This window comes from Caretta caretta, chromosome 6, assembly GCF_965140235.1.
Source record: "Caretta caretta isolate rCarCar2 chromosome 6, rCarCar1.hap1, whole genome shotgun sequence".
NCBI lineage: Eukaryota > Metazoa > Chordata > Testudines > Cheloniidae > Caretta > Caretta caretta.
Genome location: NC_134211.1, coordinates 20,122,966 through 20,138,556, shown reverse-complemented (window position 1 = coordinate 20,138,556; position 15,591 = coordinate 20,122,966). Strand labels below are relative to the sequence as shown.

The 15,591-nt window shown below is 44.1% G+C and overlaps 1 protein-coding gene across 3 annotated transcripts in view; it reads right to left on the bottom strand.

The window, feature by feature from the left end:
* Nucleotides 1-7,436: 7,436 nt before the first annotated feature.
* PHRF1 (PHD and ring finger domains 1) overlaps nucleotides 7,437-15,591 on the bottom strand; it is a 45,649-nt gene continuing 37,494 nt past the window's right edge. For 2 of the 3 annotated variants that reach the window (XM_048854777.2, XM_048854779.2), the window contains 4 exons: nucleotides 15,410-15,561; nucleotides 14,582-14,842; nucleotides 12,709-12,837; nucleotides 7,437-8,413 (listed from right to left, as the gene is read on the bottom strand). In XM_048854777.2, coding sequence (XP_048710734.2) covers nucleotides 8,276-8,413; nucleotides 12,709-12,837; nucleotides 14,582-14,842; nucleotides 15,410-15,561 — 680 coding nt within the window. In that variant the 3' untranslated portion in view covers nucleotides 7,437-8,275. The remainder of the gene's footprint in view (nucleotides 8,414-12,708; nucleotides 12,838-14,581; nucleotides 14,843-15,409; nucleotides 15,562-15,591) is intronic. The other variant, XM_048854778.2, reaches the window with a different exon arrangement.

Here is a 15,591-nt window from a genome sequence, read left to right as displayed (position 1 = left end):
TTTGTGGATACAGACTAACATGGCTACCCCTCTGATACTTGACAAAATGCATTTTTGTTTCAGTTTTCACCAACAAGGTTAACAGTGATTGGATGACTAACAAAATGGGGTAGGATCTGAGGCTAAAATAGAGAAAGAAGAAGTTAAGTTAGCTATCTTCAAGTCAGCAGGGCCTGACAAAAATACATCCTAGAACACTTAAAGGAACTGGCTGAAAAGATCTCTCAGCCATTAGCAATTATCTTTGAGAATCCATGGAGGATGGGAGAGATCCCAGAGGGCAAATATAGTACCTACTTATCTATAAAAACGGGAATGAGGACATCTCAGGGAATTCTAGACCAGGCAGCTTAATTTCAGTACTGGGAAAGATAATGGAGTAAAATAATCAATTTGTAAGCACCTAGAAGATAATAAGGTGATAAGTAACAGTCAACATGGATTTGCCAAGAACAAATAACGTCAAACCAGCCTAATATCCTTCTTTGACAGGGTTGCAAGCCTTGTGTGTAGAGGGGAAGCAGTAGATGTGATATATCTTGACCTTAGTAAGGCTTGACAATGCTTATGAGAATATCATGTGAGACGAACTAGGGAAATACAGCCTTGAAGAACCTACTATAAGATGGGTGCACAGCTGGTTGGAAAATTGTACTCGGAGAGTAGTTATCAATGGTTCAAGCCGTAAAGTCAACTGTAAAGGCATATCAAGAGGGATCTGTCCTGTGTCCAGTTCTGTTCAATATCTTCATAAATGATTTGCAAGATGACAGAGAGAGTACATTTATAAAGTTTGCAGCTGATACTAAGATGGGAACATATCACAATTCTGGGTGCAACCCAGACTAGTCAGGGGTTTGCAAAAAGAAAAGGAGTACTTGTGGCACCTTAGAGACTAACCAATTTATTTGAGCATGAGCTTTCGTGAGCTACAGCTCACTTCATCAGATGTATACCGTGGAAACTGCAGCAGACTTTATATACACACAGAGATCATGAAACAATACCTCCTCCCACCCCACTGTCCTACTGGTAATAGCTTATCTAAAGTGATCAACAGGTGGGCCATTTCCAGCACAAATCCAGGTTTTCTCACCCTCCACCCCCCCACACAAATTCACTCTCCTGCTGGTGCTAGCCCATCCAAAGTGACAACTCTTTACATAATCAAGTCGGGCTATTTCCTGCATAGATCAAGGTTTTCTCACATCCCCCCACCCCCATACACACACAAACTCACTCTCCTGCTGGTAATAGCTCATCTAAACTGACCACTCTCCAAGTTTAAATCCAAGTTAAACCAGAACATCTGGGGGGGGGGGTAGGAAAAAACAAGAGGAAACAGGCTACCTTGCATAATGACTTAGCCACTCCCAGTCTCTATTTAAGCCTAAATTAATAGTATCCAATTTGCAAATGAATTCCAATTCAGCAGTTTCTCGCTGGAGTCTGGATTTGAAGTTTTTTTGTTTTAAGATAGCGACCTTCATGTCTGTGATTGCGTGACCAGAGAGATTGAAGTGTTCTCCAACTGGTTTATGAATGTTATAATTCTTGACATCTGATTTGTGTCCATTTATTCTTTTACGTAGAGACTGTCCAGTTTGACCAATGTACATGGCAGAGGGGCATTGCTGGCACATGATGGCATATATGTTCTGGTTTAACTTGGATTTAAACTTGGAGAGTGGTCAGTTTAGATGAGCTATTACCAGCAGGAGAGTGAGTTTGTGTGTGTATGGGGGTGGGGGGGATGTGAGAAAACCTGGATCTATGCAGGAAATAGCCCGACTTGATTATGTAAAGAGTTGTCACTTTGGATGGGCTAGCACCAGCAGGAGAGTGAATTTGTGTGGGGGGGTGGAGGGTGAGAAAACCTGGATTTGTGCTGGAAATGGCCCACCTGTTGATCACTTTAGATAAGCTATTACCAGCAGGACAGTGGGGTGGGAGGAGGTATTGTTTCATATTCTCTGTGTGTATATAAAGTCTGCTGCAGTTTCCACGGTATACATCTGATGAAGTGAGCTGTAGCTCACGAAAGCTCATGCTCAAATAAATTGGTTAGTCTCTAAGGTGCCACAAGTACTCCTTTTCTTTTTGCAAATACAGACTAACACGGCTGTTCCTCTGAAACCTAGTCAGGGGTTGTGTCACCACCTACCCTGCAACCTTGGGTGTCTCACAATGCTTTACTATTTTAACTCCCAACTTGGGTCACTCACAATCAGCCTGCCAGTGACACCCTGAGGTCTGTGTACAGCAACAGCCCTGGCCCAGCAACTCTGACCCCAGCAGCCTGTTAGCCGTGCTTTGGCTTCCAGCAGCCTTGGTTCCTACCTGCAGGTTGACCCCATCACACTCCTAGTTCTGAATTTTCCCTAAAAACATGTGCTCGGCACTGACCAGCCCTCTCCTTGACAGTTCAGATATTATAGGTTCATTGCCCCTGTAAGGGGTTAATATACAACTCACTATTTCAATTGGATTTACCAAACAATTCAGTTTAACACACAACACTGGATTAGTTTGATTAAAGAATAAAACAAGTTTAACTCCAAAGAGATAGATTTCAAGTGAGTACAAGGCGTTAAAGTCACAAATGGTTACAAGAGAAAAAGATAAAATGTTCTCTAGTAACTAAAACTTAAATTAGACTTAGTTCAAGGTGAAATGCTTACCATGTGTTCCCAGCAACACGGCTGACCAGACTGTCAGGTCAGAATCCCTCCCAAAGGAGTGTGTATGTACGGGTGTTTTTGCCCCTCACTTTTAAAGTCCAGTTACCTTTTGAAATGCATTTTCCTGAAGGTCACCCCTAGATAAAGTTCCTTCCCACCATGAGGACGGAGACATGGAGTCTCATGGTGAAAGAGGTTCCATGTTGTTTGTTAAAATGCAGATCAACCTTTCCTGCTCCCCTCTCTTGCCATCTGGTTTCTAGAATTCCTTCTCCCAAAAAGCCTCTATACACGTGACGTGCTGAAGGCAGTCAAGAAGTTCCAGTACCAGGCCAGGCCAATGGTGACTCATTAAAAATAGCATTTGCCTTTAACAGCATTGTGTTATACACCTTCATTCACTTAGTGCAGTGGTTCTTAAAACTTTTTTTTTTTGCGGACCACTTGAAAATTGCTGAGGGTGTCAGCGGACCACTTAATGATCTTTCCAAGCGTTGTTTGTACCATTAGCTAACTATTCTATGGCGCTTTGGATAAAAGTGCTATATAAAAAAAAAAACCCTTAATAATAAAGTTTTTTTGTTCTACAAATAAAAGCACACTACTCATATTTTAATATCAGCAGTCTTACCTTTCTAAGGCAATGGATGTGCCTTGTCTCCCCCGCCACAGCACCCACAGAGCTGAGGCTGGGGAGGAGGGCCGTTTCTCCCTGGCAGCCGCAGCCCTGGAGCTGGGGAAAGTCGTCTCTTTCAGCCCTGCACATCCCAAATTCCCCCCACCCCCTCTTCTCACTCCACTGCCCCCTCCCAACTACCCCCTTTCCCCCCTTTCACCACCTCACCTTACATGTGCATCTTCTCCACAGTCCAAGCACCTAATTAGTGGAGTCACACCTGCGCAGGTCCACTAATTAGGGAAAATGCATTTCAAAAGGTAACTGGACTTTAAAAGTGAGGGGCAAAAACACACGTACATACACACCCCTTTGGGAGGGATTCTGACCTTCATTCTCATGGGCAGCCACCCAGGAGTGCACCTTAGAGGGAACTGTGGTCCATGGACCACAGTTTGAGAACCTCTGAGTTAGTGGTTCTTTAGACAGTGTTCCTTTTAAAACTGGACAGATGTAAGGGAAAGGGTTGTTCAAGCCACATAATGAGATATCCAAGTACCATTGAACTAAATTACCTAATCTATGAAGTATTCAGTTGAGACAGTTCTGAGTTCATGTCAAAGAGCATGCAACAACGTAAACACAGACGTAGTTAAATAAATAAGATTTCCTGGTATGTTGAATATAACAAGAAGGACAAATTCACACACTTTATGTACTTTTATACATATTTTTCATGCAGTTGATCTCAACAAGTGTTTATTCCAAACAATGGCAGAGCAGTTCTAGTCTATATCTGTGTACTTGTGATCTTGTAACCTGAGAGCATGGCAAACGCAGACTGCATGCCTTGATGTGTTTTCCTTCTACCATGTAATCCTACCACAGGTGATATCACATATAAATTGGGCCCTACCAAATTCAGGGTCCATTTTGGTCAATTTCACTGTCATAGGAATTTAAAAGTCGTAAATTTCATTATTTCAGCTATTTAAATCTGAAATTTCAGGGTGTTGTAACTGTAGGAGTCCTGACTCAAAAAGAAGTTTGGGGGGGGTATCACAAGGTTATTGTAGGGGATGTTGCGATACTGCTACCCTTACTTCTGCACTGCTGCCACCTGCGGCACTGCCTTCAGTGCTGAGCAGCTGGAGAGCGGCGACTGCTGGCTGGGAGCCCAGCTCTGAAGGCAGAGCTGCCGCCAGCCGCAGCGCAGAAGTAAGGATGGCCTGGTATGGTATTGACACCCTGACTTCTGCGCTGCTGCCTGCAGAGCTGGGCCCTCAGTCAGCAGCCGCCACTCTCTGGCTGCCCAGTCTGAGGGCAGCAGCACAGGACTATGGGTGGCATGGCATGGTATTGCCACCTTTACTTCTGCGCTGCTGCTGGCAGGGTGGTGCCTTCAGAGCTGGGCATCCGGCCAATAGCCGCTGCTCTCTGGCTGCCCAGCTCTGAAGGCAGCGCAGAAGTAAGGGTGGCAATACTACGAGCCTCTAAAATAACCTTGCAACCCCCCTACAACTCCCTTTTGGGTCAGGACCCCCAGTTTGAGAAATGCTGGTCTCCCCCATTAAATATGTATAGAACAGGAGCACACGAAATACCAGATTTCACAATGCGTTTTTCATGGCCATGAATTTGGTACGGCCCTACATAAAGGGGTGATGAATTTCAAACCTATTATTGTAATAAATACGTCTGGTAATATGTTTTATTAACATATAGCACCACCACATTTCCCTTTGAACAATTCTTGACAAGTTCAAGACTGATGCTGCAAGAAAATACAAATTAGGAAACAGTCAAAAGTTGTTTTAAAAGTCCACATTTTTTTTATGAAAGTCTGGCAGCAATATGTACATCTCAGCACCCCCAGTGTTAACATTTTAGTGGTCAATTCATCAGAAAAGTAGTTACACAGAGTACACACGCACCCAACATGATGATTGACTCTACAAGCTCCAGTTCAGAACAAGAGCTCACTTCAACATCTTGTCCAGACGTTCTTTTGCTTCCATATGGCCCTGAACGATAGGACCAAAATAAAGGCTTTGCAGCAAGGGGAATAAAAATGTGCCCAACGAGCTGTGGGTTTGGGGATTTTTTTTTTTTTTTTAAATAATGGGTCAATATCCGATTCAAATAAGTAGAATGTTCACTCTTTCATGTGGTGCTGAAACAAATAAAAGGGAGACCAGATCTGAGAGCTGTGCACGAGCCCTGCAGCTGTGCTGTCGGGATCATCTACAAGCTAGCGAATGCTGCTATTTTTTGGGCAGTGGGCAGGAGGACAGAAGACCACTTCTCCCTCTTTTCCCCCACCTTGGTGGCAGTGCCTGTGAACTTAAAAAACATGGGCTGAGATTTTTTTTAGAGCCAACTAGGGTGTTCAGCCACACAATTTGCATTCAAATTATTGGAAGTAGTGTGGCTAGATGCCTTGGGGAGCTTTGAAAATTTCAACCATTTAATTGGTCTACTATTGCAGTCAACCAAAATCAGCTTCCAGTTACATACACATACCAATTACCAAGGCTAATGAAGGCGTAAGAGGGTAGCGTACTGCAGGGGCTTTCAATCTTTTCTTTCTGAGGCCCCCCCAACATGCCATAAAAGTTCCATGGCCCACCTTTGCCACAACAGTTTTGCTGCACATACAGTAGATTAAAAGCCAGGCCCAGCATTAGGGGGTAGCAAGCAGGGGAATGGCCTGGGGCCTGACACAACAGGCAGCCCTGTGAAGCTAAGTTGCTCAGGCTTCCGCTTCAGTCCTGGGTGGCAGGGATTGGGCTTCAGCTTTCTGTCCTGGGCCCCAACAAGTCCAACACCGGCCCTGCTCTTTGGTTTATTTTGGTGGACCCCCTGAAACCTGCTCAGGGTCCCTTCAGGGGGCCCTGGACCCTTGGTTGAGAACCGCTGGAGTATTGTACGCCAAGCAATTATGCACACAAATCCAGGCTATTTACACACACTGTAAAGCCCTGTGTTACCTGGAGTGTCTCATTTTTTAAAATCAAATAGTAACGTAGCAACTCAGAATCATGACCCAACCACAGAGCTCAGAGGAAAAAGAAAGCCAAGGTAAATACTGGAAAGATAAGATAGTTGAAGATATTCAGAAGGGCAATATAAGAGCGGCTAAGGAAGTTCTGTCACATGTGAAGCTTTAGTTAAACCCTTTGGCCAAAAACAAAAAACGCACTCAGATTTATCTATCTATTTAATTAAAAATAATGAGATCACCTAGAGGGCACCTTGTTCTTGGCAGATGAACCCACCATCAGTAGGGCACAGTGTATCCAAATGTGCTCCAAGAGGTTAGGTAAGCATTCGTCTTCTAAATTTTACTACACCTACCTTCCACAGCTTCCTACAGTCATGTATATTATATTCTAATTCTTATGACAGAGCCCTTTCCTGATCTGTAGCCTAATCGTTTCCACCTTAATTTCCTTACATATAATTCCCTCCCCTTCCCAAACAATAACATGGACACTGATCAGTTCAGCATATTAAACCCACCAAAAAACAACCTAAACCATTCATCAGCCATTACTTTCTAGGCATCTGTCTTGGAAAAGATTTGTGTCAGCCTGATTCTGCAGTACCTGGGGACAAACATTGCTATTATGAAGAAATCTGAGGTGTTCAAAACTCATTACATGTGCTGTAACTCAATAATGTGAGCACCAGAAATCCTAAAAATAGGTAACACGTTAATTCAAGAAATTACACACCCGACACTAGAGGTATGTTTACACTACAGCGGAACAGCTATAGCAGTGTAGCTGTGCTGCTGTAGCGTAGATCCTTCCTATATCCAAGGAAGGGATCTTCCCATCAATATAGGTATTCCACCTCTCCAAGAGGTGGTCGCTAGGTCAACAGAAGAATTCTTCCGTCAAACTATCCATAGCCACACAAAGGGTTAGGCAAACCTAACTACTTTGCAGATGGTATGAAATGTTTCACAGCCCTGAGTGATGTAGCTGGGAGAATCTAATATTTAGATGTAGGCCAGGCCTTAAAAGGATACCCCAGGCTCTATTTAAGACCCAAGAGTGGAGATTTATACAGAATAGCTACTGAAAGAGTAAGATGCAAGGATAAGGACAAATAAATGACACTTTCTGCATGGCTAAAACCATTCAAAATAACTTTATAAATTCTTTCACATTTCTGCTTTGTACATCGTTCCCTCTCACTCCTCAAGCTTGTTACTGAAAATTCACAATCTTTGCTCTTTGTTTTCTCTGAAAGGCAGCTCAGTAAAACGCAAAAACAACCATCGGCACGTTATTTACAAAATTGCAACATAATCTGCCCCCCCCTCAAAAAAAATTTAAGATTCTCATTAACAAGATACTCAACAAAATGTAAATAAATGCCACATCTTGAGCAGTGGTTTCTGAAGACAATTTATAAAGGTTAGCTCACTTTTGCAACTCCTGTACGACAGAGCGAGTCAAAGTTTCACTCACCATCGACCAGGCTAAAAATACCACATTTCAAGTATTAAATCAACGTATGAGAAGTTTTTAAAGACAATCCATAGTTTGATAAATAACACAATGGAAACAGTCTCTCTCTTTATGTTCTGAATATAAAAATGGTGTCCAGTTTTAAACTGTTAGCAAGACAGGTGCACAGACCAAAAATGTGATCAAAGTAAACCCTAAAAACTGTAGCAACTTGAGAGCCCCCAAAGTTTTAATATTTTCTAAGTCTCCGCTGAACTATGCTGCTGGTTTGGGGGCATTTGATTTCTGTCATTTGGATCTACAACGGGAGTTCATTCAAGACAAGAAATTCTATTCCCACGTGGAAAACAATTCAAGCTTCATTGGCAGATAAATCCTATTATACCCAGCTTCTTTATGTCTTCTTTCCAATGAGATGCAACTGCAGACTATTTATTCCCTCCAGAATAATGTCCTTGGCCAGGATAACCCCAATTTGCCTCATGATGGATCTTACTTCAATTCTCCATTTCATGCAGATCTTCTTCAGTGTCTGTCTTCTTGTGTTTCCTCATATGTTTGTATTTCTCAACATATGCCTTTACCAGATTGGCCACCTTCATGGGATTGATTTCTCCACTTTTGCTATGACAAATCTACAGGGCAAAAAACAGGTCATTCAGTTAATAAATATTGTTACAAGTGTCCAGAAGGGTGAGAAACAGATGTCAAACTACCATTTGTACCTCAGACCTGCTTTCCCAATTATGCATTCATTGTGTAATATGAAACACTAGCTGATAAAAAGCATAAAAAATTAACATGTGAGCAGACAGCATATAGCACTGTGTGAACTCCAAGTGTATCCTTTAGCTCAGGGGTGGGCAAACTATGGCCCGTGGACCGGATCCGGCCCCTCAGGGCTTTGGATCCGGCCCGCGGGATTGCCCCCCGGGGTGCCGCAGGCCCAGTGCCGCTCTCAGAAGCGGCCTGCACCATGTCCCTGTGGCGATGGCAGCAGCGGGGGGGTTGCCCTTGCCTCCAGGCACCGCCCCCCGCAGCTCCCATTGGCCGGGAACAGGGAACCGGGGCCAATGGGAGCTTCAGGGGAGGTCCCTGGAGGCGTGACAAGGGCAGCACATGGAGCCCTGTGGTCCCCCCACAGAGCCTGCCCTGGCCCCGGTGCACATCGCTGCCGCCCCAGAGCCGCTTTAGATAAGCGGCACCAGGCCGGAGCCCGAACCCCTCCTGCACCCCTGCCCCCCCAACTCCCTGCCCTAAGCCCCGCCTGCACTTTGCACCCCTCCTGCACCTCAACTCCGTGCCTTGAGCCCCCGCCGCACCCCACACACCTCTTGCACCTCAACCCCCTGCCCTGAGCTCCCTCCCGCAACCCTCCTGCACCCCTGCCCTGAGCCCTCTCCTGCACTCCACACCCCTCCTGCACCCCAACCCCCTTCCCTGAGCCCCATCATACACCCCGCACCCCTCCTCTGCCCCAATCCCTTACCTGAGCCCGTTCCTGCATACCGCACCCCCTCCCACACTCCGCACCCCAACCCCCTGCCCCAGCCCTGCATACAATTTCCCCACCCAGATGTGGCCCTCGGCCCAAAAAGCTTGCCCACCTCTGCTTTAGCTGGCTTTATTGGTAACTCAAACATAACAGAACACAGATGTCAGTCTAAGCTTGCGCCGCAGAAAGGGCTCCTCTGAGGTTTTCCCTGGAGGATTTCTGTCACTGGAGCATGATTCTCATCATTTCAGAAAGACTGACTCCTCTTATGTACCTACAATGAATCTTATTGGACATAACGTCCAAGTGGCTTGGCAAAATCTCTGCATCTCTATGCAGAATTCAAAATCCTGAGACAGAATGACCCAAAATAACAACACTAAAAGCTACATTTAAAAGAATGGTATCAGAGGAACAGCCGTGTTAGTCTGTATTCGCAAAAAGAAAAGGAGTACTTGTGGCACCTTAGAGACTAACCAATTTATTTGAGCATGAGCTTTCGTGAGCTACAGCTCACTTCATCAGATGTTTACCGTGGAAACTGCAGCAGACTTTCAGTTTCCACGGTAAACATCTGATGAAGTGAGCTGTAGCTCACGAAAGCTCATGCTCAAATAAATTGGTTAGTCTCTAAGGTGCCACAAGTACTCCTTTTCTTTTTATTTAAAAGAATGTTTTACAGTTGCAAAGTCAAACACTCAAAAGTTAGGAAATGCCAGAATTCAGGTTGCCTGTGCAACCTTAATTCAGCCCCCTTGTGTTTATGCATTTGATATGGTCTTAAACACATGATCCACATATTATATGTTCCATAGGCCTCCTGCCTCATTCAGGGAACAGGATGGATCTGCTCTAGTGATGAATCAGAGTTGCGTAGTGAAGCAGCCTGTTGTCTATAGGACCCCAGCCTAAACTGTTGCAGAAGCTGGAATGTGTGCAATGGAGGAGTCAGGAGATTGCAGGAAGAGGAAGGGCAATCTCATAGTTAAGGCAGTTGAATGCTACCTTAGAGAATTGGATTCAATCCCTGCCTCTGCCACAGAGTTTCTATGTAATGCTGGGCAAGTCACCTATATGAAACTTTTCACAGGTGATCAATAATTACGTGTTCCTTAATTTCTGAGTGGCTGACTTGCAGAAGTGCTGAGCATGAAGTCACCAGGAGCTGTGCTTTGAATGTATGAAGTGCTCTATAAGGCTAAGAACTCTGAAAAATCAGCTCTACGTGTCTCAAATTGGGCACTCAAAATAGTGGATTTCTTTAGGCAACTGTGGCATGAGAGGCCAATCTGCAAAATGGGGATAATGCCACTCACCACCACCACAGAAGTATTATGAAGATAATATTTGTGAAGCACTTGGATACTATTGTGATGAATGCCATAGAAAAACCCATGAGGAAAATAATAATTGTGTCTTTGAAGAATTTGATTAGCGAGCAACAAAAAAGGCCTAAAGCCACACACAGAACAGTGAGCATAAAACAAAATATTAAAAGCTGCTCAAGAACTGAGCACTGTACTGCATGATCATGTAATTAAAGACTGCATGATAATGAAAACACACAAAAGGGCTGAATTCAAGTTGCACAAGCAACCTGAATTCTGGCATTTCCTAACCGAGTACTTGACTCTCCAACCTTAATGTTTTTTTAAAATGTAGTCTGTGTGTAATTTCCTAGGTTTTTCAACAAAGCAAATTGAAAGTATAGAAATTCAATTACATGGCATCATGTACACATCCCTATGGGTCAGCAGCAGGGTTAAAACCTTTACATCAACTGCACAGACCTAATAGACTACCTGACAGTAGTAAGTTGTCACCCTCTATAGGGACCAGCATTTAGAATAGGATGAGACACATACTGTGCCAACAGAATTCATGGATATTTGCTGACAGCAGAGGAATGGCGAGACTCAAGAATCTCTAATTCTATTCTAGAATCAGGAGGTGAGTATCATCTAGTAGGCACAGAATATTTTGCCCGTTTCCCAAGCTTGATCCCTTCTGCCCTGTCTCCATCCCTGTCCCAGTTCCGTTTCTTCCATACCCTTGGCTCCTTATCCCAGTACCATTCGCCTTGTTTCCCCAATCTCCAGTTCCACTCCTCAGTCCCCAGTCTGCTTGCCCCATCGGTTCTAATAACCCCCTCCAGGCTCCCTAAATCCCAACCTCTCCCATGCACTGCCAGTCTCTCCCTCTCCCAGTTCCTCGTCCACTCTCTCCTGCTTCCTCCTCACTGACTCCTACTCACAGTCATTCTCCTCATTCAATTTCAGCCTCCCTTTGCCTACCCCATCCCTGGCTCCTTGCCCAGTCAGCCAGCCCAGTCTCCTCATCCAGTATCAATGTTCCACCCCCAGCTCTTGTTCGCCACCCCTCCATTTCCTTCATTAGCTCCTAGTTCTAGTCTCTCTCCCTCTGGTTTTGAATCTGCCTCCTTGCCCAATCTCAGTCTCTTCCCAGCCCGTGCCAGTTTCTCTCCCCTACCCATCCCCTCCCAGTCTCAGACACTAAGCCTGAATCCAGCCTTGCTCTCCCCCAGTCCAGTTTTTATTCCCTCTGCATTTGAATCAAATGCTTCCTCCAAGTTACATGGATGCCAGCAGGGAGAGGTCAGGGAGAGTGCAGGAGAGAGAAACTCCCTGCTCTCACTGTCAATGCCCAGCCCACCCCAGAGCAGTGGGGATCAACTATTTCAAGGAAAGTCTGGCTTTTCCCCTGGAGTTCTGGGCTGGAGGGAACATGCTCAGCTGAGCTGTGGGGATGGTACATGCGCAGCCTGGTCAGCACTCAGAGAAGCTCAAATGAGCTCAATGAATTGAGAATCTTCTTCTATTTTAGAAGCTAAAACTAAAGAAGCCCAAGTACGCGTGAACCGCGATTTTTCAAAGTCTTACAACTTGGGCAGATTTTCAGGGGGATGGCAAAAGGCACATCTCTGACAAAAAGGCCACCTCCTGCCAAATGTCAAGTCCCTGCTCCAAAGCTTGGGGACATGTGCTGTTCCAAGAAAAGGTCACAGAATTTAGCAGGAGAAAAACAGCGTATACTTCCCTAGCTCAGTCTTGGAAATGAGACTGTTTTGGCTGAAATTTTCCAAAGACAATTCAGCCTGAGGCAGAACCCCAACATGGAAAATATCAGCCCAACCAGTTAAAGCTTGGCAAAGTTATTAGCAACCGAAAAACAGGGTATTAAAACGGGAAGTGTCAGAGAACTTTAATAATAGGTGATGCTATCAGCACTGCCTAAAACACCTAGTTCTTATGTCGAAGCTCTGCAAGATCCCATGTAGAGTTCTAGAATCTGCCACTCTGTTACAGCATGTAACTACAAGAGCTTATAAATGTAATCCAAGCTTTGGCACCTAACTGTCCGTGCAGTTCCCCTTCTGTTTTAAAAGTAAACATTTCTTTTTTTTTTTTTTTTTACCTTTTGTACTGCTTTTCGGAGAATATCTTTGTATTCCTCCTTGGTAATCTCCCTCTTCTGGTAAAAGGGCTTAATGGCAAGTTTCACTTCTTCCACAGCCCTCTCTTGCATGTGGAGTTTCTTCATATACTATAAAGCAAAAAGGAAGAATGAGTAACCCAAGATTATCTGTAAGCAGCCTCCCAAGTCCAGCCCTATTAAAAAAGTCAGCTGACAAAGTGAAGATTTATTTCAAGACTTAAAGAGTTACAAGTGCAGTGAAACCCACTTACAGTGAACTAGAATGAAAGTCACACGTTGTGCAAACTACAATTCCTGTTCCAGTGAAACCCTGCTCAGTGCCAAGTTACTCTGAAAAAAAAATGAGGGTTCTACTACATTTTGACAGTCATTCCTCAATTCACTTGTTTATTAATTTTTTGAACTAACCTCCCTAATCCAGCAGCCTTGAATGTGAAGCATCCATCCATTGATAAAGAGAGTACCTAAAAGGCTCTGAGATTGTTTATGAAGGCAATTCACAGCTGGGAAGATAACACTTCAACTTCAAATAGCCCTAACATTACACAGAAAACATAGGTAGTAGAGAGGTCTCCAAGATAAAGTATTACAAATCACATCAAAAGCAGCTTACAATTCTTCTGTTGCAACTGAATTCACACTACATAAAAATTGCTGCTCAGTCATGGATTATCAGTGTTAGTAAGCCTTTTTTTATGGACCCAGCAGTAGATATAATAAACGTGATTTTTAGGACTTGCACCTAGGTGTTAATAACTATTACAGGCCCAAAGATAGATAGTGAATCCAATCAAGAAACCCAACTCAGCATCAAGGCACTGGCAGTGGATGTAATGCAGGTAGGACGAGAAGTAATGAACTTAATATGTAGCAAAGGAAATTAGGTTAGGTTAGATTAGATAGCAGGAAAAAGTTTCTAATTATAAGGATCATTAAGTACTAGAATAAGTTACTAAGGGAGGCGGTGGAATTTCTATCATTGGAGATTTTTAAGAACAGGTCAGACAAAATACCTGTCAGGGATGGTCTAGGTATATTTTGTCCTGTCTCAGCAAAGGGGGATGGACTAGATAACCTCCTGAAGCCCACTCCAGCCCTACATTTCTATGATTCTCTAACTAAAGTATCTAGACTTCTGCTGTACCCAAATTATGTCCATTTCAAAACAGAAGAGAATTAATTCAGGTATTTATCCAAGTTTGAACATTCTGGCTTTCAGGAATTTACCATTTGGCATTTGATAGTAGGTCAAGCATCCCAAATGTTTTAAACTGCACTCAAACACCCCTGCAGAGAAATTTCACACTTGTGGTGGTTTGATGCCAACAAACAGAAGCAAGAAACTGATGCAGTCCTAGTCAGTTTCATTGTGATGGGCAGGAGAGAGGGGTAGGTGGCTATGCAGAAAAGAGCCTCACCTCCTCTTTCTAAGAGCACTCAGCTACAGCAGAGGTCTGCTCCTGTGGTCTAGCAGAAGCTGCAGAGTGAAACTAACTAGGGTAGAGACCTAGGAATGGGTCTGACACACAAAAGAGTTGTCACACAGAGGAAGACCCAGATAAACCAAAGACAAGGTTGGTCCAGTGTTCCACTGGCAGCACAGTGATCCAAAGCAAAGTTAGTCACTCTGTGGCATTAGGGACAGTGAAGTCACACGGCATGAAATAATATTTGTGACCCTAAAACAAGTCAAACAAAACAGAACATCTCATTCATCTCTCATTTCTGATTATAGTGACAAGCCACGGAAGTGTTGCTCATGATTTATGACAACACACAAATGCCTCAGTGGGATTGGCACAGCCTGAGCACATAACTCTAGATATATGTTAACATCAGGGCTTTCACTCACTTCTTCATTTTTTGTTTTATCCAGTGGAGGCTTAGGTGCTTTGATTTTCTCTTCCACGTCTCCAACCGAAGCAGCCTGATTTCCTGGTTCAGAAGCCGTAGCCAGGCTGTCTGGCTCTGGAGTCAAACTCTGTCCTGCCACACAGCCAAGCAGAGGAAGACTCCCCTGCATTATGAACTGAACTGTGGGCTGACTGACTGGTGCATAGGGTGGCAGGCTTGAGGGCAGAGGTGGTGTCAAAGGTATGTTTTGACTGTATACCTGCAAAATAGAGACACTTTGGCAAACGCTTCTTGATATTACAGTGCAGAAAAGCAGAGTTTAGGGAATTTAAAAGCAGCTTTTACCCACTGAAACAGAGAAGTGACTTACTGCTAAACATTTCTTTAAGTCAAAAGGGCTGAGGTTTCCATGCCACAGCAAGACTTCTGTGCTCCAGCAGCCAGCACTACTTCTACTCAACTTCTCACTGGCGGGCAGCACAGACGGACAAGCATTTATAGTATGAACCATGGCCAAAAAGCTGGGTTTTACAGCAAGACAATTTGTTCCCCAAAAGCAAGATTTTGGGGGGCAAATAAATGCTGGAAAACAGAAGCTGTAAGTATATTGCAAAGTAAAGTAATGAACTTTGATTTTTAATCTAAGTGTGAGCACGGTTTGAAGGAATAAGCAGTTAGCGGATTGCTGAAGTGCATGGGCTGTATGGAATGTACTACACGCAGAGGAAGGAGCAGAATTCTGTAATGAAAGGGGCAGGGCACAACGAGGTCACGGATGAGGTGGAATGGCCTTCCATGACACTTTGCTTTTGGAGTCAGAACCAACCTGAGAGGAATCTAGATCAGGAAACATAGGCTCAGGAATCATATAATTGGTTGGAGGAGGCTCATTTAACTGCACCTGATTTAATGTTTGGCTCAAGTCCTCTGCTTTCCAGGCCCCTTCCTTTGCTCTCTGAAGTTTGTAAAACGGCACTCCTAAAATTCCCAAGAAAAAAAGCATTTAAC